The following is a 23465-nucleotide window of genomic DNA, read 5'->3' on the forward strand; positions in this document are numbered from 1 at the left end:
TACCTTCCCGCTGGAGCGGCACCTATTGATCTACTTACATTGGCATGTTTTTGAACTGCTAGGTTGGCAGAAGCTGGAGCTAACAGCGGGCTCTCACTCCGCTCCAGGGATTTGAACCTGGGACCTTTTGGTCTGGTAGTTCAGCAGCTCAGTGCTTTAACACACTTTGCCACTGGGGCTCCTGGGATCAGGTATTATGTGAGTTTAAGTCCAAAACATTTGAACGTCTGCTTTCTTTTCCATTTTAAAACCACACTGTATTTAACCGGACATTATACCAATATAAACTGGACCACCTCCAAATGTTGTAATTTCACACCAATGATGAAAGTATTCATGAACCATCAGACAGAAGTGGATCTTCTTTATTTTTTATCACAAGCACTTATGAAAAGTTCAGACAACAAAAAAGGCACTGCGTGAAAACAGGGAGAGGCCTTTTCCAAGATAATGCTTGATGCCCGATATCATTACAATATTTTTCACATTAAATAAGATGGATTATCCATCATAATTGAGGCCACAATCCTATAAATACTTACCTGGGCTATGCTCCATTCAACAGTAGGATTTACAGTAGAGTCTCGCTTATCCAAACTTTGTTTATCCAACGTTGTGTATTATCCAACACAGCCTGCCTTTTAGGAGTTAGGGTTTTTGTATTCAATGTTTTCAATACATTGCATGTTTTGGTGCTAAATTCATAAATAAATAATTTGACATTTAATAGGCTTTTCCTTAATCTCTCCTTATTATCCACCATTTTTAATTATCCAACATTCTGCAGGCCCGTTTATGTTGGATAAGCGAGATTCTACTATACTTCTGAATAAACTTGGAAGGGTTTGCACTGTAAGGGGAATTGGATAAAAAAATCTTATGGCAATTACCTCTTTAGGAGTCTGTATTGTCCTCCAATGCAACTCTAGTGTATTAGTCAAATACAATACTTTAATGAGGTTGGTTCATATCTGCAGTTTCTGGTAACCATGGTCCATCCTGGAACATCTTCCATAAATATGGGGGTTTAACTATATTTTCTTCCAGTATTGATCTTATGCATCTTTCTACTTCAAAGCATTTGTCTTGGGAGTCATATCAAATACATCAGACATCCTTGCTAGTTGGCATTCACATCTCACAGTCAAGCCACTACCTTATTCTAGGTGTCAATCTGTAGATTCAATCTAGAAATTTTGCTTGGGGCAGCTACTCTTCAGAAACCCAATATTGAAGATGAAGAAGAATTTGGATACTGATGTTATGTAACCATACATTTTCACTGGTACCTGAGTTGCTGTTTTTGAAGGACCTATCAGGTATATTAAAGGCCTTCAGCCTTCTGCGTACCACTCTGCAGCATGTTTACTCCTAAAAAGCTCTGAATATCAATTGAGTGTAATACGGGCAGGAGACTGAGACCTAATCCTTCCCTATACTGACCCATGCGTTGCCATTTCTTCTCCTGCTGTTTCTCCATGATCTTCATCACCATTGTCCTTGTTGGCTTTGTGGAGAAGTTGGGGCCCAGCCAGGCCAATTATTAGTGCTCCAATTGGAGCTGTGATCAAGATTGCCAGGAAAGCAACCGTCAAGACATCCATGCCATATTTTTCTAATGCTTCATCTTGTTGAGTTCGTGCTGTATCTAAAGCAACTGAACCAATTGCAGCCTGATAGGAGAGAGAAGGGGAAAAACACCACTTGTTATTGCACTGTTATTGCACTATCCCAGCAAATCAAGAGCACAGAGCACAGAAAACAAAGCTATTCTCTTGAGAAATGTTCTCCCCTCCCCAAGCAGTAGAACTAGTCTGAAGCTTCCCTGCCCAAATCATATGCACTAATTAATCATTCTCTTAAGCAGATTGAGACAGCCATACTCAAACTGATAACTGAAATGTAGTGTGTGTGTGTGGAGGGGAGACATTAACATATTATTTCCATCATGAAAAAATGCATCTCCAATGATGATACAACACAACACCACTGTCAGAACCATGACGTTGTATAATAAGGCTGAGACAAAAGTGAGATAAGATGGCGTAACAGTGTGTGTGATAAGGAAATGAGAAAATTGTGTTTAAGTGCATACCTCTGTGGAGGGAATCCAAAGTCTTTATTTGGTTGGCTGTTGTTGGAAATAGCAACTGTCTCAAGCCTCCACTAGTTATTTGTTATGTATATAATTAACTGCTTATGGTATTGTATATGGGTGTATTGTTATGAAGTTTTCCTTAACTCTTTTTGTGGGAGGGGCTGCAGACCATGTGATCAGATCTGGGATTGTTCAGGACTCAGACTCCATTTAGATGTATGCTTAGAGGCTTCAATAGGAATTGTATGATTAGAGATTCAGTAGAAACAGTATAGTTTAAAAGTCAGTAGGAACGGTATGCTTTCAGACTCCATTAGTCTTTCAGACTAGACAGAGATGCTATTAGACTCTCAGAACAGAGAGATGCTTTAGACTTGGCTGTTGATTCTAGAAAAGATGCCCTTTGTTATGTACGCAGAGAAACTACTTCAAATCTTATCTGTAACTGCTCTGATATGCAAAGTACTTGTATGCTGAATACATGAAGTTTTTGAGTAAACCAACTATGTTACTTTTAAAGAAATTTGCTTATTTTTGACTCTTGAGAGCATGATCTAAAGGCAAATATACTTTAAGGGAGAGTAGATGTTTTTGGGCTGTGGCGCAGGCTGGTTAGCAGCCAGCTGCAACAAATCACTCTGACCAAGAGGTCATGCCTGTGTCTGTCTCTGTCTCTGTTCTATGTTATGGCATTGAATGTTTGCCTTTATGTGTGCAATGTGATCCGCCCTGAGTCCCCTTCGAGGTGAGAAGGGCGGAATATAAATGCTGTAAATAAATAAATAAATACATAAATAAATAAAAGGACACTTCTGAAACTCTGCTATATACATATATGTGTTCCTGTCGATGCCTTGGTAGATCGCTACAATAGCGAGATGTCCAGGGCAATTGACATGATCGCCCCCGAACGTCCCCTCTCATTGCGAAGAGTCACTTCGGCTCCCTGGTTCACGGAGGAGCTGGCAGTGATGAAGCGCTCGAGGAGGGGACTAGAGTGCCACTGGCGGAAAACTCGTAGCGTTTCTGACCGAGCACGGGCTAGAGCCGCTATTAGGGCCTACTCCGCGGCTTTGCGGGCAGCCAGGAAGACCTTCACGACTGCCCGCATAGCGTCTGCAACTAACAGACCATCGGAGTTGTTTCGGGTCGTCGGAGAGCTCCTTCACCCTCCTGAGGGGGGAGGGGCACCCGAAGACTCGGCAACTCGGTGCAGCGAGTTCGCGCACCACTTTGCAGACAAAGTCGCTCAGACTCGCTTCGACTTGGATGCTAGTTTTGTTGCAGTGCCAAAAGAGGTAACTGAGGCACCTGTCTGTTCGAACTTGTGGGATTCATTTCAGCTTGTTCGCCCGGATGACGTGGACAGGATCCTTGGGGCGGTGAGAGCGACCACTTGCTCTGCAGACCCTTGCCCCTCGTGGCTAATTAAATCGGCCAGAGGAGGGTTGGTAGAGTGGTTTGTGATGATAATTAATGCCTCTTTGGATCAAGGCAAATTTCCATCTGTCCTCAAACAGGCCATAGTGAGGCCTATATTGAAGAAGGCCTCCCTTGATTCGGCCATTCTAAACAACTACAGACCAATCTCGAACCTCCCTTTCTTGGGCAAGGTCCTGGAGCGGGTGGTTGCCTCGCAGCTCCAGGGTTTCCTGGATGACACCGATTTTCTGGACCCATCGCAGTCTGGCTTTAGACCTGGGCACAGTACTGAGACGGCTTTGGTCGCCTTGGTGGATGACCTCCGCAGGGAGCTGGACAGGGGGAGTGTGACCCTGCTGGTTCTCTTGGACATCTCAGCGGCTTTCGATACCATCGACCATGGTATCCTTCTGGGACGGCTCTCCGGGATGGGCCTTGGGGGCATGGCTCTGTCGTGGCTTCAGTCCTTCCTGGAGGGCCGTTCCCAGTTGGTGAAGCTGGGGGACACCTGCTCAGACCCCTGGCCTTTGACCTGTGGGGTCCCGCAAGGTTCCATTCTGTCCCCCATGCTTTTTAACATCTACATGAAACCGCTGGGAGAGGTCATCCGGAGTTTTGGAGTTCGGTGCCATCTCTACGCAGATGACACTCAACTCTACTACTCCTTTCCACCGAACTCCAAGGAAGCCCCCCAGATACTGAACCAGTGCTTGGCAGCTGTGATGGGCTGGATGAGGGCGAATAAGCTGAAGCTTAATCCCGACAAGACAGAGGTCCTCCAGGTCAGTCGTATGTCCGATCGGGGTATTGGGTGGCTACCTGTGCTTGACGGGGTCGCACTCCCCCTGAAGGCGCAGGTCCGCAGTTTGGGGGTCCTCCTGGACTCAGCACTGACACTTGATGCTCAGGTGTCGGCCGTGGCCGGGAGGGCCTTTGCACAATTAAAACTTGTGCGCCAACTGCGACCTTACCTCGTGAAGTCTGATCTGACCACGGTGGTCCATGCCTTAGTTACCTCTAGACTGGACTATTGCAATGCACTCTACGTGGGGCTGCCCTTGAAGACGGCCCGGAAACTCCAACTAGTTCAACGTTCGGCAGCCTTGCTTCTAACTGGAGCAAATTATAGGGAGCGGTCAACCCTCCTGCTTAAGGAGCTCCACTGGCTGCCGTTCACCTTCCGGACCCAATTCAAGGTGCACGTGATCACCTACAAAGCCCTGAACGGTTTGGGACCCTCCTACCTTAGGGATCGCCTCTCCCCCTACGAACCTGCACGATCTCTTCGTTCGTCGGGGGAGGCCCTCCTCTCGCTCCCACCTCCGTCACAAGCACGGTTGGTGGGGACGAGAGAGAGGGCCTTCTCCGTGGTGGCCCCCCGGCTCTGGAACTCGCTCCCCAGGGAAATCAGGCAAGCCCCCACCCTGGTAGCATTCAGAAAGAGCTTGAAAACCTGGCTCTTTACTCAAGCCTTTAGATAAAGATTGCTCATCCAGAAGCAATCTGAATCTGTGACCATTCTTGTACCGGTTTGCACCTTTTACCTTTGTCAACTCGATATAGACACAGGGTCTATTCCCATCCCAATTTGCACTTCCAGAATTTCCACACTTTATCAGTCACCCTGTGTTTACAATATTTATATGGTGCACTTTACCCAGTCTACTTTTACAATCTCTCAGTTTTAATCCATGTTTTTATTAGTTCTTGTTTTTTATTGGCTAATGTTTTATTTTTATTTTTTTATTTTTTTATTGTGCAAGTTGTTGTCTATTGCTGTGTTTTATACTGCTACTGTTTTTATTCGGGCTTGGCCCCATGTAAGCCGCCCTGAGTCCCCTTCGGGGAGATAGAGGCGGGGTATAAAAATAAAGTTATTATTATTATTATTATTATTTGTGCATTGGCATACCTTTCTCCCTAACATTTCAAAGACATATCTAGGTACCTCAGTTTAACAACTGAGAAACCTAATTGCCTTGCATGAATGCCATTTTTCCAAAAGGTTATGGAATCATGTTTTCATCATTTTATGATGAGGTCTAACAAGGTCATCATGCCTTTCCAAAGATCATAAAATCTCCAAAAGGTTATGGAGATTTCCATTTTCCAAAACCTGTTATGTCTTTGACTCACAAATGATTGGGAAGCACAGCTTCAAAGACATACTGTACCTGCACAGTTGCTTTGGGAATCCATGCCAAAGAAATAAATATCTTCTCCTTAATGTTAAAGCCAGCAAAACACACCAAGAGGAATGTGGCTGTAATTCGGGCTGCCAATCCAACAAATAGTGTGGCCACACAAAGCCCTGTAGCAGAGAAATACAAACAAACAAGTAACCAAACAAGTAAGAACATAGGTAAAGCACAGGACATGTGTCCAAACCAGTGGTTTTGGTCAACAGATAATAGTATCGGTAATCAGAAGTCATGTTCACAATGCTTTGTTTCTTTGCCAGCCAAGCTCTAAAAAGGGGAAACTTTCTGTCAATGGAAAAACTTACTTGACCTCATATCTTCTAGGGACATGGGGAGCAGTTTCACAAAAGTATAGAACCCTCTGCAATAGACTGTTTTCCAACCAAGATGTAAATTGGAAAAGTATAGTGAAAACGTGGCTAAGAAGATTCCCCCCCCCCCCCGATCAGAAAGTAAACCACAAATCAAGATGACAAAACATCAGTGTCACAAAAATGCCCTCAAAAGAAGAGAGGATTTGAATGAAATTCAAAGTGTGAAAAAGCTTGTGGTTCGCAGGTGGGTTGTGGGTTTCAGATTTTCCTGTGTGACCAATGCAGCCTTCCAGCCACTGCTTTACAGTCTGATCTTCTAAGAGATGTAAAGAATAAGCCAGCCACAAACTCATTAAGTGATAGAGCTTTTCTACTTACCAACAGTTTCAGGCTTAAGTGATGCAACGGTTATTTCAGCTCCAATTAAACCAAAGAGAAAAGGCTGGAAAATCTCCCAGGCAACTGCAATAATTTTTTCTACCTCTTTCTGAATGGGGGAGGAGGGGAGAGACAGACAAACAAATGATGTGACATTATAAAAAGTGTTTTGGTGTGACAATTTGTAGTAAAGGTAAAGTTTCCCCTTGACTTTAAGTCTAGTCATGACTGACTCTGGGGGGTGGAGATCATCTCCATTTCTAAGCCGAAGAGCCGGCGTTTCCAAAGCGGTACCTGTTGATCTACTCACATTTGCATGTTTTCAAATTGCTAGGTTGGCAGAAGCTGGGGCTGACAGCAGGAGCTCACCCACTCCCTGGATTTGAACCACCAACCTTTCGGTCAGGAAGTTCAGCACCTCAGTGGTTTAATCCGCCGTGCTACCGAGGGCAGTTTGTGGCAACGTATCATTAATGCCTTCCCAAGCTGTGATTCCAATCTACCATTGTGTACTTTCTCAAGTTTCGGAAAATTGGGAATTTCATAATAATATCATTAGGTAATTGTGCCATTGTGGCTTATTGTTTTTTTAAAGAATTTTTTAAAGGTATCAGCCATGGAGCAGGAGATAAAGCAATGGTATTATGACATTTCAAGTACAAAAAAGCAAATCCTGGAACTACCACCACTGAAGCGTAAATGAATGATAGTGTGAAAGAGTGCATTACCTTTTTGCTACCTTTCCAAGGATAGGAGAAGTGGTTTTCAAGCGGAGCAACCCGAAACAACTGACAAGTGTGATAAGCACTCACATTACAAAACCTAGTATTTTAGAATCAAAGTCGTAATCACTCACTTTCTCATCGGACCACGCTATCCCAGCCAGAAATGCTAAAACGATTGTGCAGAGTCCTCCAGTTCCAGGGAATCCAAAATACATGCTGCCAAAGACAGCAAACATAGAAAGAGACATCACAAAGAATGCTCTCTTCCATACAAGTGATTCCTGGGATCAGGGAAGCAAAATGAAAACAGGGGTCTTCACAAATATCAGACCATACATGAAAAGAATAATGGAACAGAATAAAATGATTTGCAGCTCTGCATAATTGAAGATGGGTCTACACTGCCAAATAATCCACATTACACCGGGTCCCATTTTACACTTCCATATAAAATCCAGATTATCTGCTTTGAACTAGATCATCTGGCACTGTAGACTCATATAATCCAGTTCAAAGCAGATAATGTGGATTATCAATTTTGATAACCTGGATTATATGTCAGTGTAGAAGGGGCATGAGGCCCCTTCCACACAGCTGAATAAAATTTTGAGCTGGGGTATATGGCAGTGTGGACTCAGATAACCCAGTTCAAAGCAGATATTGTGGGATTTTCTGCCTTGATATTCTGGGATATAGGGCTGTGTGGAAGGGCCCTAAGTCTACACTGCCATATAATTCAGTTCAAAGCAGATAATCTGGATTTTATATGGCCATGTAGATGGGGCTGTAGATCCAGTCTGAAACTAATTTGTTAGAAATTGAATTTATCCCTATTTAATTCCCCCTCCCTTAAAAATCATTTTCATCCAGGGCATGGGGAGTTTATTTTAAGCACACATGATATAACACTAATACTTCTTGAAATATATATATTTTTGTTACCTGATCCTTGCTTGGGAAGTAGCGAACAAAAATTCCCAAAAGGCCCCCAGCGGCTATACCAACTGCAACTTCCAGCAAACCACGGAGGATATTATCAAGGGTGGAGCCTTTTTGTGAAAAGGAAAGCAGAGGGTGTGAATTGATTTTTCAACAATTTCTTTTTACTGTTTTGATCAATATAATTTTGGTGATGAAGAATAGACTTTACCCAAAAGAAAAAGAAAAATAAAGAGGAAAAGGAAGCCAAAAGCCTTTTTGTTATGGCAGTCCTCTCAAACCTAATGCCTTCTTGTACTGCAGTTTTCATAATTCCTAGCCCCAGCATGACTAAATATCAGAATGGTTGGCGATTAGAACCTAAATAAAACTGTTAGTCCCAATTAAAGTAAACTCATGAATTAATAATCAGTCAGTTCCTATTTATGTAAATCCCATTGGTTCAGTGGGTTGGTCAGTTGGGGGTAATCATTGGATGGCTTATGTCCTTAGCCTGAACCAGAAATTATCCATTAAAACAGTGGGAACTTGGTAAATCCACACTTAGGCTAGCTCTATTGATTCAATGGATCTACTAAAATTGGTTTTTAGACCCATGGGAATTGTATAGAAAACAATGGGGTTTTGGAGGGCTACTCAAGGCTGGATCTACACTGCCATATAATCTAGTATGTAACCCTAGATTATGTCCTTTGAACTGGATTGCATGAGTTTGCACTGCCATGTAATCCAGTTCAAATCAAATAATCTGGGATCAGAAACTGGATTATATAGCAGTATAGATCCAGCCATAGTGTCCACTTTTCTCTGAACAATTGGTGTTGGACTTCTAGACTGAATCATACAATCATAGAGTTGGAAGAGATTTCATGGACCATCCAGTCCAACCCCCTGCCAAGAAGCAGGAAAATCGCATTCAAAGCACTCCCGACAGATGGCCATCCATCCTCTGCTTAAAAGCCTCCAAAGAAGGAGCCTCCACCACACTGAGAACCCTTCTACACTGCCTTTACAATTCAGATTATCTGACTTGAACTGGATTATACGGCAGGGTAGACTCATATAATCCTATTCAAAACAAATAATGTGGATTATATGCTTTGCTAGGGCCTGTCTGAAAGGGCCCTAAGACTATATTGGTAATAAAAATGGTCATAAACATGGACCACAGAGTTTCCAGAAGCGGGAGTGAATAATTTCTTATGATATCAATGGCAGTTAATATATGCACGGTTAGAAAGTAGTAAACTGGCAGATCAGCAAGGAAAGCATGCGGCTCTATGGAGTGGCCGGTTACCTGAAGAGAAGGCAATGCCTAAGCAGGTATTGAAACCCGTGATGGCCAGAATGTCATCAAAGCTTCCGGCAGCCATCAGCAAGGTTGGGACACCTTTGTCAACACCATATCCTCCTGCTTGTAAAACCAACATTGAAGGGACCACAACAGCAGGAGACACAGCACCTAAAACAAATCTGAACACATATAGTACAGTTTGAGTGCCCCGTATACAAAATGCTAGGTGCCAGAAGTATTTTGGATTTTAGATATTTTTGGAATCTGGAGTACCTCTATTTGTGTATAGATACATAATAAGGTATCTTGGAGATGGGACCCAAGCCTAAACACAGCATTCATTTGTTTCATATATACCTTATACACATAGCCTGAAAGTAATGTTATATAGTACTTTTAGCAATTTTGTTCATAAAACAATTGTTTGTTTACACTAAACCATCAGAAAGCAAAGGTGTCACTATCTCTGGTCCCTTTTACATTGCCATATAATCCAGTTTCTGAATTCAGATTATCTGCTTTGAACTGGGTTATATGGCAGTGTAGACTCACACAATTCAGTTCAAAGCAGATAATATGGATCCAGAAACTAGGTTATATGGCAGTATAGATCCTGCCTCAGTTACTCAGTTATTTTGAAGTATTTCAGATACTGGAATTCTGGATAAGGGGTGCCTAAGATGTAACAGTTGCTTATTAATATCTAAATAATGCAATCCTAATTTGAGTAAACTATAGTGAAGGTGCTTTCAAAACTCTTTGTTTACTTTGCTTACTCCAGAACAATGTGAATTTTAAAGGCATGTCCTTTGTTTAATCTCTGCTTTGTGTATTTTAATGTGTATTTTATAGAAATACATTTTAATATGTGTATTTGTGACCATGATGGCTCAACTGCTGAACTTGCTGACGGGAAGGTTGGTGGTTCGAAGCCGCAGGACGGGATGAGCTCCCACTGTTAGCCCCAGCTTCTGCCAACCTAGCCGTTCGAAAACATACAAATGTGAGTAGATGAATAGGTACCGCCTCAGCAGGAACGTAACAGCACCACATGCAGTCATGCCAGCCACATGACCTAGGAGGTGTCCACAGACAACGCAGGCTCTTTCACTTAGAAACTGAGATGAGCACCACTCCCCAGAGTCAGAAGGGGAAGCCTTTATCTTTATTTGTATTATGGTTGTTTCTAGGCATTGAATGTTTGCTTTTGTGTTTGTGTATGCTGGAATCAGCCCTGAGTACTCTCGGAGAGATAGGGCAGAATACAAAAAAAAAAATCATTATGATTATAATTATATGTTTACAATGTTTATCTGTTCTAATTATTCTGTAACTCTTCTCAAGCCACGAGGAGAGGCGGGTAGGAAATACAATTATTATTATTATTATTATTATTATTATTATTATTATTATTATTATTATTTGATACACAACAAGATTAGTACACAAAAAACAAGGTCACTATGCTGGCTTTTGTATTCAATCATATGCCGGACACTTCCCAAGTGTCTAGGACTGTGTGATGTAACGGCGAATAATGCATACAGAGCCAAGTAGGGTGGCTTTTTGCAGCTGACAGATGGTAATTTTATCAGAGCCAATTGTTTTTAAGGTCTTTAGACCTTGCACCCAGTGTGCCGATCACTACTGGGACCACACTGGCTTGTACCAGAATCTTTGCAGTTTGATCTTTAAATCCTCATATTGTGTAAGCATTTCCAGTTGCTTCTCTTCAATCCTGCTGTCGCCTGGGATTGCAACATCGGCAATCCATACTTTGTTTTGTTCCTTGATTGTGAGTCAGGAGTATTGTGCTCCAAAACTCCATAGTAGTAGTAGTAGTAATAATAATAATAATAATAATAATAATAATAATAATAATAATAATAATGTATCCCTTTAAAAGTTCTCAGCATCTACAGATTTTTACTTGCTTGTGCTTTAAGATTGGGATGAAGGGATCATAAGATGACACAACCTACAAGTAGTTTTTTTTAAAGCACAGACCTTGGAAAAATTACTTTCTGGAATTATAACTTCCAGAATCCCTTAGTTGTAGTCCAGTAAAATACTCTTTCCTAGTAGCAAGTTGTAGCCCTTAAAAGAACTTTTAAAATATCTGAATATAACAGAAATATGACACAAACACTTCCAGTCAATGCTTTCATGAAAGAGGGAAGGGAGTTTCAGTTCAAGAAAAGGAAATGTGGCTTACCCTAACATAAAGCCCCATTGCCAAGGCAGGTGCATGAGGACGTGAGACATAACAGCTGCTATACAAGCTTCAGTGAGACAGGGCCCCATGCTCAGCCTTAAACAGACAGCCTTTAATTTTTTCAGAGCCTAGAAGATAAACACAGTGAGACATCATGGACACCATTTCGGATTTCTCTGTTCCACATAACCTTCATAGTATTGCACAAAAGAAAAGTACTTGGATCCAAGGGTGGAGAATTCACTAGGATCCATAAGGTTCTCAAGCTAGGATAGGAAATCACAGTCAGAATATTATCATCTGAGCATCTGAAACAGTCATGAGAATAGAGAGGTACATTTTGAGGCTCTAACTCCCATAATCCTTAGCCAGCATGGCCACTTGTCATGCTTATTAGATGATTCGGGTAGTTCAAAACCAAAGTTTTCTCAAGCTTTGGCTGAGACAGACGATTTTCTCCAGTGAGCTGATTTTACAATAGATCCAATTTCTAAAGCTAAGCCTTTGTTTACTATGAGAATAAACCTCATGCTCAGATTCCAATTTGTGTCCACATCCACTCCAGTATGTCGACAAGGTGAATCTTAGAATCATTCACTTTCATTTTGGGTTAGCCTCACATTACTGTATATTTCTTGAATTCTGGCAATCCATCTGAAAAATGATTTCCTAAAACAAGACAGCTTCAAACCCCAGTTTATAATGCTGGTTTGTTTCAACTAAGTAGAGTCGAAAGTAATGACAGTTTAAGGTTCTCTGACAATTTTCTAAATTATCATTCACCTAAGAAAGAACTGCTGATTTCCTTGCAGCCGTGAGAGCGCAATGCAAGACCAAGGCTTGCTCAGGTTCAGGCTCTTAACTCTACTCCATAGTTTGGTATTATATCCAAATCCAGCCAAAAGTATATTTAAATTGCCATCTCAATGTAGCCGAAATTAAGAAAACTCTAAGAGATAGTTCTGCATGAGCAAGCAGGATTTCACATGCATGTTGTTAATTTTTCCTTATGCAGTGTGACAAACTTAAGTTTTGGGCCATGTTTTCTGGATGTCTTCCATAAATAGAGGTTTCTCACATGCAATGCAAAATAAGGCCACAGATAGGTTCATATCCCTATTCTAGGACAATTGTGGCCTATGGTTAGAGGATTAAACTGGAAATTGGCAGTTCAAGGTCCTAGTTCTCATGCATCCATGAAATGCTTAGTTTGTGAAGTCATACAGCACTTCCATAGCTTTGTCGTTGATCAGAAATACACCTCATTCTAGTATCATTGATGGCTTGTATGCATCAAGCAAGGCCCATTTGATACTCTACCTTTGGGTCAAGGCCAAGGCCAGCACGAACCAAAATAACAGAGAGGGCAATGTTTCTCAAGGTTGCTCCCCATTTCACCTTAATCTGGACTATATCAGTGATGTATGGGACATTTCTGATGAGGAATCCAACAAGTAGCATTCCTAGAGTGAATGGAAAGAGACATCTTGTTGACACTGAAACATTGAAAATATACAAAAAGCTCAGAACAAAATTAGAAGGCTTCAGTAGTGAGTCCTCCACTCTCAAAAACATAGTTTTATAACATAAACTCACATCTAATTTTTTCAATTACAGAAATTCTCCCAGAAACATTTTTATTGAAATAAACTAAATGTGACAAATAATTAGCAAGTCTATTCATAACTCATAAGGTGCTCTTACTGCCTATTACAGAGAAAATCAGTTGATTCCTAATCCATCTAAAATGCAGATGTGTGCTTTTCAGCTTAGGAACAGACAAGCATCTCGAGCCCTGAGGATTACCTGGGAAGGAATCCCACTGGAGCATTGCAGTACACCAAAATACTTGGGAGTCACTCTGACTTATAGGAAGCACTGCTTGAATATCAAGCAAAAAGTGTGTGCTAGAAATAATATTACATGAAAGCTGACTGGCAGAACCTGGGGATCACAACCAGATATAGTAAAAACATCTGCCCTTGCGCTTTGCTACTCTGCTGATGAACATGGATTCCCAGTGTGGAATACATCTCACCATGTTAAAACAGTCAATGTGGCTCTTAATGAAAAATGCCACATTATCACAGGATGTCTATGCCCTACACCACTGGAAAAATTATACCACCTGACATTCGTCGGGAAGTAGCAGCCAGTAATGAAAGAAACAAGGTATTGACATGTTCGGATATCAGTCAGCAAGCCAATGCCTTAAATCAAGAAATAACTTCTTAAGATCCACAGAGATACTTGCAGGAACACCTCAGCAAGCAAGAGTCCAAAAGTGGCAGATTAAAACCCAAAACTTCAATCCATGGCTGAGACCGGATGAGAAACTCTCCCCTGGGCACACAGAAGACTGAGTGACTTGGAAGGTGCTGAACAGATTGTGCTCTGGCACCATGAGATGTAGAGTTAATCTTAGGAAATGGGGCTACAAAGTGGAATCCACGATGTGTGAGTGTGTAGAGGAGCAGACCACAGACCACTTGCTACATTGTGGCCTGAGCCCTCCCATATGTGCAATGGAAGACCTTCTCACAGTGACACCAGAGACGCTCCAAGTGGCCAGCTTCTTCTCAAGCAAAATTTAGTATAATGTCAAGCTTTTGAGTTTATTTGTTTTTTAAATACATTATAACTGTACCCTCAGTTCGCTTCTGATACGATGAATACTCATAACTTTAATGGGCCCAGGAATTAAAACGTGTCTTCATGAATTAAAACAGTACCTCTCTAGCTAAAACAATGAAATTAAACTGTTGTTTAATTTAACCATGAAAATCACAGCTTTTAATTGTACACTATAAGGAATGGGGAGGGGGGGTCACATAAAAAAGAGGGTCCCTGTATCTTTAGATCAAATGGCCATAGATCTGGTTTATTATGTAATCTGTACCTATAGAAATTTCTTTTTCTAAAAAATCATTAAAACTATAGGCCATGTGGCCAACTCATAAAGTTATGATCTGAAAAAGATTTGAGTCTTCCCATTGTTTCAGGTCTATATAAAACTGTAATATTATACAGTTTGAGTCTCTCTTATCAGAAATAACTGAAACCAGAAGTATTTTATAATGAGATTTGGATTTTGGGATGCCTATAATTTTCCCATATACATGGTGAATGAGGGATGGCAGGAAATGGGGCTAGTCCCCTATCCAGTGCTTGCTGAGCTCCCCACCACTGCTAGAAATCTGACAAGGGAAAGCGGAGAAAAGAGGAAGACTTTGCAAAAAGCAGACACCGCAGATACTTCCTAGGGTATCGGCACACTTCCCACCATTTTAGCAAAGTAATTGGGAAAGAAAGAAAATAATTCCCCCTCTCCTGTGAGGGTTTTTTGGGCTGGATACAGGTGGCAGACAATGGGATCTCTCAGTGTCAACTCTGGCAACCTGGGCACCTGCCCCGCCATGAACTGCCATAGCAGGTGCTGGATGTGTAAGAAGTTCTCTTTCCCCAAAGGTGGAAGTGGGAGGCTGGCAGCAAAAAGTTTTGGTTTGTTGAGTATTTTGGATTTCAGATTTCTGGACAAGGGAGACTCCGCCTCTATTACACTATCTGACAGTAGCATACTTACCAAGAAGTGGAGGGAAGGGAGGTAAACCAGGTAATTTAATCAGACCCATAAGTTTACCACCGATTACAGCAAAAAAGAAGAGGAACAAAATTCCAAAGAGATTCCCACCCGGAAGACATTCATCGCCTGTAATAGACCAAATCACAGCCCAGACCAGCACTATTGCTGTTCCTGAAAAAAGACAAAAAACCCTTCAGCGTTATAAAGAATATGCTTTAGAATTTACTAATGTATTTATAAAATGTTTAGCAGGGGAAAGTATTTGCAATTAGGTCAGTAGAAGAAACAGAGTTTGCACATGTAATTCCAATATTTTGGAGACCCCCCCCCCCCACTCCCACCCAGAGGCGGTTCAAACGCATGAAGAGGGGCGCGGGATGTGGGGCAAGGGTGCACAGCAAGGGAGGCGGCACCAGGTCTGGCTATTTCTATATCTCACCTAATCCAAACATTGCAAGATTAAGAGTAGGTTAAAAATAAAAAATCCTTAAAATAACTATTCACAACAGGATATTGAATAGTATGACTTTCCTTCTTCATTCTTGCATCAGCTTTGTATGTCTATTTTTTCTTTTACGTACCATAGGTTACAATTTTTGCAAGTATGCCTTGGGGTGGACAAGCACAGATTTGCTTCATTCTGCCCAGTGTTGTTGGCTCAGGCAGTGGTTCCTGGGCTTGTGGTCTATAGCTGCTCAGTAGAGCTGTTTGTTCGCTTTGTATGTTGCCATCAGCAGTCTTGGGATCTGCAGCACCAACTTCCTGCATGAGAGCAAAGAAACAATTTCAACAGCAGTAGTTGATACGTTTCCAGTTAGGTGCCCAGTTGCTAAGGACCTTTTCACAAAAGTTACTTGTTCCACTAGAACAGTTATTCGCCACCTGTTGGTCCCCAGATGTTTTGGACCACAACTCCCATAAATCCCTGCCAGTTTACCAGGCCTTAGGAGTTCTGGGAGTTGAAGGCCAAAATATCTGGGGACCCACAGGTTGAGTGCCACTGCACTAGAGAATTTGGGTTTAATCTATGGATGGTCAAAGTGTGGTGCATAGGCTTCATGTGGCCACAGAGATCAAAATGTCCCCAAAACACTTTGCAAAAAGACATGCAAAGGGAGCTGGCCCAAATTATGCCCAGGAGAGGCCTTTTTCTAACCGGGAATGGAGTAGAAGTTACTTATTAAAAAAAGAGAATCTTTTATGCTTAAAGTAACTCAGAAAACTCCCAAAACATGCTCAGAATACCCTCATGTCCCCTTAAAAACATGTTTATGATATACACACGCACACACACTAAGTGCAGTGGGGCAACCCTCCAAGTTGGGCCAATGAGCCCCTTATCACCCCACAGTTGCCTACCATCATTATGTTAGGGATTTGTATTGTTAATTTCATAGTTCAGTTTTGGTCCTGCAATTGTAGCAATCATTCATGCTACAGACTACTTACATGTGGAAGTTTTGGCTGCCTAGTACCCCATCTACTTATTTCGCCACTCCAATCTTTATTTGGCTGTTTTCCTGGTGTTTACTTTCACTTTCTCCATCCCCTTAACATTTCCTTTCACTGTTGTGCATTCTTTCAACACTTTCAGTTGAGTCTCTTGCCTCATACAAGCCTAATTCATCCTGTAAAAATTTTGCAGCCTCCTAAGCCTACCTGATGCCTTGTTTCAATGTGGGAATCTTCCCAAGACGTTTTCTTCTGAGCAGCCTGTCTCCAAATCTAGCCATGTGATATCTGCTGTTCAAAGATTAATTCTCCGGGCCAAGTGACAGATGAGTCTAATACTGACAAATGGGAACAAAGTCCCTAGAACCTCAGTAGGGTATAATCAAGGGCAGTCCTGTGCTACCCTTACAATGCTGAGAAGAAGGAATGGATGTCAACATAAAGAGATGAAAGGAGCACCAGGTAGAGAGAGAGAGAGAGAGCTTTTCTCTGATTTGCCAAGCTGTCAACTCATATAGGGAGAACTACCAATATTGAAATTTTAATAAGAAAACTGTACCTGAATTTGAAATGGAAAGCTATCTTAAATGGCAGAAAATTGTGGAGTCCAATCGCAGAAATGTTTGGAAGATCTATATATCTGTCATTGATTCATAGAATCCTAGAGTTGGAAGAGACCTCGTGGGTCATCCAGTCCAACCCCCTGCCAAGAAGCAGGAAAATCGCATTCAAAGCATCCCCGATAGATAGCTATCCACCTATCTACTTTAACTCTTATTTTGCATGAGACTCTAATGGTGGACTTTATAGTTTGAGTATAAAACAAAGTACCATAGGTTCTGCAAGACTGAAGTCAGTATGACTCCTGTAATGATGGATACCTGAATAACTTGATTCACAGGATTGCCATCCATGTTGGCAGAAGGCGCTGTTTCCTCATTCTCTACTATCTGATCTTCAGCCATTTTGAACAACCTAAGATCAAAATATAAGAAAAAAGAATTTCCTCATTAAACAATGACCCCATGTCATTTTCTTTATTCATTTCACATAAATTTCAAGAGTTTGCAAAAATTTAATTTTGGGATTATTACTCTCCAAGCAGCCTAGCTAACATGGCCACCAGATTTTGGTATTGGTAGTCCAAAAGTGACTCTTCCAAGCCTTTTACACTGCAGCACCATTGCGACCTTATTGGTATTGTTAATTTTCAAAAGGCCTAATCCTTGCACATATGAGCTTCAACTGTACTGTCCACAATAAGGTTTTGTTTACCATGATTTTGATCACCTTCAACTATTCAGCAGGAAGTGGAAGTGCAGGCCATTTATCAAGATTCTCTTTAGCTTGCCCACTGGAACACTTTAACGTATTTTTTCGCTTGTGCTGTCAATCAATAAAGACACAATACAATCAAAACCAATCATTCCACGAAAGCAATGCATGTACTACATAAATCTGAAAGAAAGCAATAATAAATCAAATCCCAGGAGAATGTCTCTGTTGTAAATTTCCTGGAAGTAAATGCTGTATCTGGTGCACACCTTTACCTGATGTATTGTTCTTGTTGTTGTATGTTTGCCACACACTTCTACCCATTATAGTCAAGATAACTATCAAGAAACCTGTGTTACACTAATATTCTGCCTCTGTAGCTGAAAATTGAGCCGAAATACTCCTCAAAGGTTGAATAATCTATTGTTAAGGAGAATTCATATGTGTATGGGCATCACTTTGTTGGCAGCATTGAATGATAACTTTACATGTGAAGAAGCCAACAGAGGAAGAGATTTGATACCAGCTGAACCCATCATCCTAAAGATATCTCTTCTCCAGGGATGCAATTTGGACTTTTTTAAGGCTCAATTCACATAGCTTCTGCTTATGATGGTCACTCAAAAGTAATGTTCTTTTTTCCTTGACCAGCATGAATTCATGTTAAAAAGCCAAGTACATGAATGATTGACCTGATTCCAGAGTATATGAGTAGCTAGGTACAAAAATATAAGTCAGAGGCATTCATTTGTATTAAATATATTTACTTGACCGCTCATTGACTCAATTTGAGTTGGTAAAAGAAAAAGAAAGTTCACTCCCCGAGCCGTGCAAAGTAAGATAAGTTTCGAAAAAGCTGAATGGATTGTATAAAGGTACAGAATGTATCTCTGTATTTGGCCAAAATGTTTCCAACATTTTTAGTGTATTCAGCCAGAACAATACACAGCCGAAGGTGTGTCTCGGAACAGGCAAATAAATGGCTTTATTATCTTAAATCTGAACTTAATTTAGTTTCTCAATCTCTGCATTCTCACTGTGTTGCACTCCATTTTAGAGGCTTTTGATTGGCACCAACACTGGTATCATTCTAGTACAGGTTGCCAATTTGGAAATCCAAAAAACAGTACTCCAAGATCTCAAATTGTCTACTTGGGTTGCTGAAATAATTACACCTTTGCTTTCTGATGGGATAATGTAAACTTTGCTTCATGCACAAAATTATTAAAAATATTAGGTAAAATTACCTCTGGGCTATTGTTCATAAGGCTATGTTCATATTTATGAGGCATAAATAAATGAAATTAACTTTATCCCATCTCCAAAATTTCTCCTTATATAGGTATATGCTAATAAAGGTATTTCAAAATCCAAATTAATCTGAAATCCAAAACATTTCTGGTCCCAAGCATTTTGAAGAAGGGATACTCAACCCATACTCAGCAAAAGCAATAGTTTAAAAAACAAACAACCCCCCCCCCCCAAAAAAATCCAATACATTGGGATCTAATTGATGTCATCAAAATCTGCACATATGGATGAGTTCTAGTTGTCTTAAAAGGTTTTAATGCTTTTAAAGCTGTTTTGTCAAATACAGTTTTAGTCTGTTTGAATCATTTTTACAGCTTTGTCGTGTTAAATAGGTTAAATGGATTTTATTTTGAAATCCCATGATGTAGAATTAAATATAAATATTTAGATAAATACCCAATAATTTGTCAGGTAAGCATGCTAAACTGGTCACCACTTAATCACCAAGTTGAAGCAGTAGCCTTTCTAAAACGAGAAGGAAATCCTTATATTTGTACACTGAAAATATTGTGTGTGCCCTCTCTCTTACTGAAGAACAAGGTGGTTTTGTTTCATAGTGCTGATAACGAAGTTTGCTTTATGTTAGGCAAGCAAATGAAGCAAAATATAACATTACACACAGAAGGAAGTATTACACCCCCATCTTGCTTCACCAACTACATCTTTGTGATATGGTATGCAGGCCAAGGAGTAGTGTTTGGAAAAGGTACAAGTCTCATAATCTCTGAATCCAGTGCTATTCAAAGTAGTGGTGTGCAGACGTATGCAGAAGCATTGTTCTAATCGGCATGGTTTTCTCTCTATTAATTGCAAATGAATGTGTGAAGCATCCAACCAGGACTCTACAAGAGTCTATTTATTTATTTACAGTATTTATATTCCACCCTTCTCACCCAAAGGGGACTCAGGGCAGATCACATTATATACATATAGGGCAAACATTCAATGCCCATATACACATAAGAACCAAGACAGAGACAGACACAGAGGCAATTTAACCTTCTCCTGAGGGGATGTTGATTCTGGCCACAGGGGGAGCAGCTGCTTCATCATCCACTGTGACGGCACTTCCTCATTCCAATGTCGTAAATTAGCTAAATTTGCTTTCTCACTTTATAAGTGGTACCTTATTTCCTACTTGATAGATGCAACTATCTTTCGGGTTGCTAGGTCAGCAACGAGCAGGGGCTATTTTTTTTATTTTTTAATTGATGGGTGCTCACCCCGCCACAGGCTGGCCTTGAACTCATGACCTCATGGTCAGAGTGATTTATTGCAGCAGGCTGCTCACCAGCCTGCGCCACAGCCCAGCCCCAGACTGTAGAATTAATGCAGTTTGACACTACTTCAACTGCTATGAGATGCGGGGAGTTGCAGTTTTGCGAAGTCTTTAGACTTCTCTGCCAAAGAGGGCTAGTGCCTCACCAAACTACAACTCCTGGGATTATATAGCATTGAGCCACGGCAGATAAAGTAGTGTCAAACTAAATGCATTCTACATTTTAGATACACCCTTGGACAAAGAATCCTCAGGATGGCATTGCCTTTGAGGTACAGCCTGCACCACTAGGGAATAGTTAATAATCTCCCATCCAAGGACCATTCAGAGCTGACCCTGCTGGGCTTCCAAGATCAGACGGAATCAGATCCTTTTAGGGTATTTATTTACTACTAGCCTGGGTGCCCGGTGTTGCCCTGGCTATTTTTTTAATGTTACAAAATACAACTCACATCATGATAAGTTAATTCCCTGAATCTCCATCTGTGGTTAAAGTTTGTCATGTTGGGCAAGTTTGCTTTAAATGCATCATCAGTAGGGTCCATGGGGTCTCTGCAGGGTGAACTACAGCTCCCAAAATAGTGGATCAGTTTCCCTCAAACCCCTCCAGTATGCTTAGGTGGTCATGGGGGTTCTGTGTGCCAAGTTTGGTCCCGGTCTATTGTCAGTATTGGTCATGGTGTCTTCAGATGTAGGTGGACTACAACTCCCAGAATGAAGGTCAGTCCCCTCAAACCCCTCCAGTATGTCCAGTTGCTGATCAATTCCTCTCTGTTTGCTGTGTGCCATAGGAAAGGGTAGGAAAGGGTTAAGCAGAGGCAGCGGGCGGAGTCATGCAATTCCGCACCAATGGAGAGAGAAAGGAACACTGGGGTGTCTGTGGTGGAGGAAACACATAAAATCTATGATGAAATTGTCCTGAAAGAAAGCCTTCACTTGGGTGGTGGGCAGTATGGTGTTTTTGGAGGCAGGGCTCTGGGACATGCTCATGGTGCTCACTATAACTTGCAAATTGGAGGAAGGGCTATAGGTGTCTCCTCATAGGTGGGAGCTATAGCTATATGTGGAAGTGGAAGCTTGTCTGTGAAAGGGGGCTCCCTAGCCACATACACACTTTTATTTTTATTATTTTACTTATATTATTATTATTATTATTATTATTATTATTATTATTATTATTATTATTATAGGGGCCCCTGGTGGCACAGTGCGTTAAAGCGCTGAGCTGCTGAACTTGTGGACCAAAAGGTCCCAGGTTCAAATCCTGAGAACAGAATGAGCGCCCGCCGTTAGCCCCAGCTCCTGCCAACCTAGCAGTTCGAAAACATGCAAATGTGAGTAGATCAATAGGTGGGAAGGTAACGGCGCTCCATGCAGTCATGCTGGCCACATGACCTTGGAGGTGTCTAGAGATGGAGCTGAGCACCAACCCACAGAGTCAGTCACAACTGGACTTAACGTCAGGGGAAAACCTTTACCTTTACCTTACCTTAATATTATTATTAATAATAATAATAATAATAATAATAATTATAATAATATAATGTAATATTATTTATTATTTATTTATATTTATTATATTATTAAATTACGTCTATGTCTATAGATGTCTATAGATAGACAGATGTGTAGATTGATAGATGACTGCATCCACACTTAGAATTAATGCAGTTTGAACATTACTTTCAACTCAGCCCTATAGAATCCTGAGATCTGTAGTCTGGGAAGGTCTTGTAAAACTACAACTCCCATGATCCCACAGCATTGTGCCTTAAAATGGTGCCATGCTGCAGCGGAGATGCACACAAAGGGAAACGGTTACCCAAAAAAAGCCTACCTGTGGAGAGAGACTCAGTGCAGCTGATCCGTGGGGAGGGTCCTCTGCAGAGGGGCTCGAGAAGCGGCTGCAGGCAGTTTAATCTCCAAGGCCTTTCCCCCGCAACCCATTCAATCCGTGGAAGCCAAACCCTCGTGGGAGGCCAGCTGGGAAGCTCCCGGTCTGTGCCGGCTTCATCCTTCGGACGGCTTTCTCCCTCTTCCCCGCCAAACAACGACCCGAGATATAAAGAAAGGGCTCGGCTTCTGTTGGAAAAAGCCAGGCAGCGGGGAAAATCTGACCTATCAAACGGCAAGAGGCAGCGCTGGGGGAAAATTCCCCTCCCTAGGAAAATACTACTAGCATTAGGGCGTGTGAGTGTGTGTCTATTTTTGCAGAATAATGCAACACCAGCAGTGGCACAATCCTAGTGGATTGTTCCACCTCAAAAGGTGCAGCTACACTGGAGATGTAATGCAGTTTCACACCGCTTAAACTTCCCCAGTTCAATGCTATGGAGACTTGGGGGCTGTGATTTGGTAAGATGCCAACACTTTGAAGAGGAGAAGGCGAAATCATTAGGTACCTCTCTCTGCAATGCAGACAATACAGCTTAATGGTGTTCACGCTAGAAAATGTAGAACATTTCCACTACCTAGGCATCCGCCTCTCCACAAAAGCTTAACATCCAGGCTGAAATTTGCTTTAGGTGATCCCTTGTTGTCCAAGTATGATGGCCTTCTAAGTGTAGTGTCTTGGTGGTGGATGTGTAGGTGGCTGTGGAGACCTAGTCTTGACCCACATGTTCTTCCATGGTGAGGACATCGGTTTCCAGGTGGAAGGTGGTCCTGGTCAGGGTTGCTTGATGAGCCTTCCTCTTGGCTTATTTCTCCCTTCCATTTGTGCCACTTCAAATTCCACAGCACTGTTGGTCACAGCTAACCTCCAGTTAGAGCGTTCAAGGGCTAGGGCTTCCCGGTTCTCGGTGTCTATGCCACAGTTTTTAAGGTTAGCTTTAAGCCCATCTTTAAATTTATTTTCCTGTCCCAAAGCAGTTAAAATGGTGTCAAACTGCATTGTGTAGATGCACCCTATGTCCAATCCAAACCACAGGTATGACCAACTTTTAAAAAATGTATGCTGTTTTTATAAGAATTTGGCAA

At 41.5% G+C, this 23465-nt stretch overlaps 1 protein-coding gene across 2 annotated transcripts; it reads right to left on the reverse strand.

Moving 5' to 3' along the window:
• Positions 1–344: 344 nt before the first annotated feature.
• On the reverse strand, positions 345–22772 carry LOC134299484 (sodium/hydrogen exchanger 9B2-like). Of its 2 annotated transcripts, XM_062982441.1 has the most exons (13): positions 22324–22772; positions 17897–18007; positions 17503–17596; positions 15751–15931; positions 15170–15340; positions 12907–13049; positions 11587–11714; positions 9375–9550; positions 8081–8187; positions 7270–7419; positions 6414–6522; positions 5695–5831; positions 345–1673 (listed from the first exon to the last, which is right to left on the reverse strand). In XM_062982441.1, exons 3-13 carry the CDS (start codon positions 17584–17586, stop codon positions 1434–1436), a joined length of 1626 nt encoding a protein of 541 aa, XP_062838511.1. In that variant the 5' UTR covers positions 17587–17596; positions 17897–18007; positions 22324–22772; the 3' UTR covers positions 345–1433. The 2 variants fall into 2 exon arrangements, with proteins under 2 accessions (XP_062838511.1, XP_062838510.1); XM_062982440.1 differs by lacking the exon at positions 17897–18007 and having other exon boundaries at positions 22324–22771.
• Between the last annotated feature and the right edge of the window lie 693 nt (positions 22773–23465).

This window comes from Anolis carolinensis, chromosome 5, assembly GCF_035594765.1.
Source record: "Anolis carolinensis isolate JA03-04 chromosome 5, rAnoCar3.1.pri, whole genome shotgun sequence".
In the NCBI taxonomy this organism is placed as follows: Eukaryota; Metazoa; Chordata; class Lepidosauria; order Squamata; family Dactyloidae; genus Anolis; species Anolis carolinensis.

Coding starts and splice junctions, on each gene's coding strand:
- LOC134299484 (XM_062982441.1), bottom strand. CDS start 17,586: ATGGCTGAAGATCAGATAGTAGAGAATGAGGAAACAGCGCCTTCTGCC. Junction 8,188..9,374: donor AGGCATTGCCTTCTCTTCAG/GTAACCGGCCAC, acceptor TTTCACAAAAAG/GCTCCACCCTTGATAATATC. Junction 5,832..6,413: donor ACTTAAGCCTGAAACTGTTG/GTAAGTAGAAAA, acceptor TCTCTGCTACAG/GGCTTTGTGTGGCCACACTA.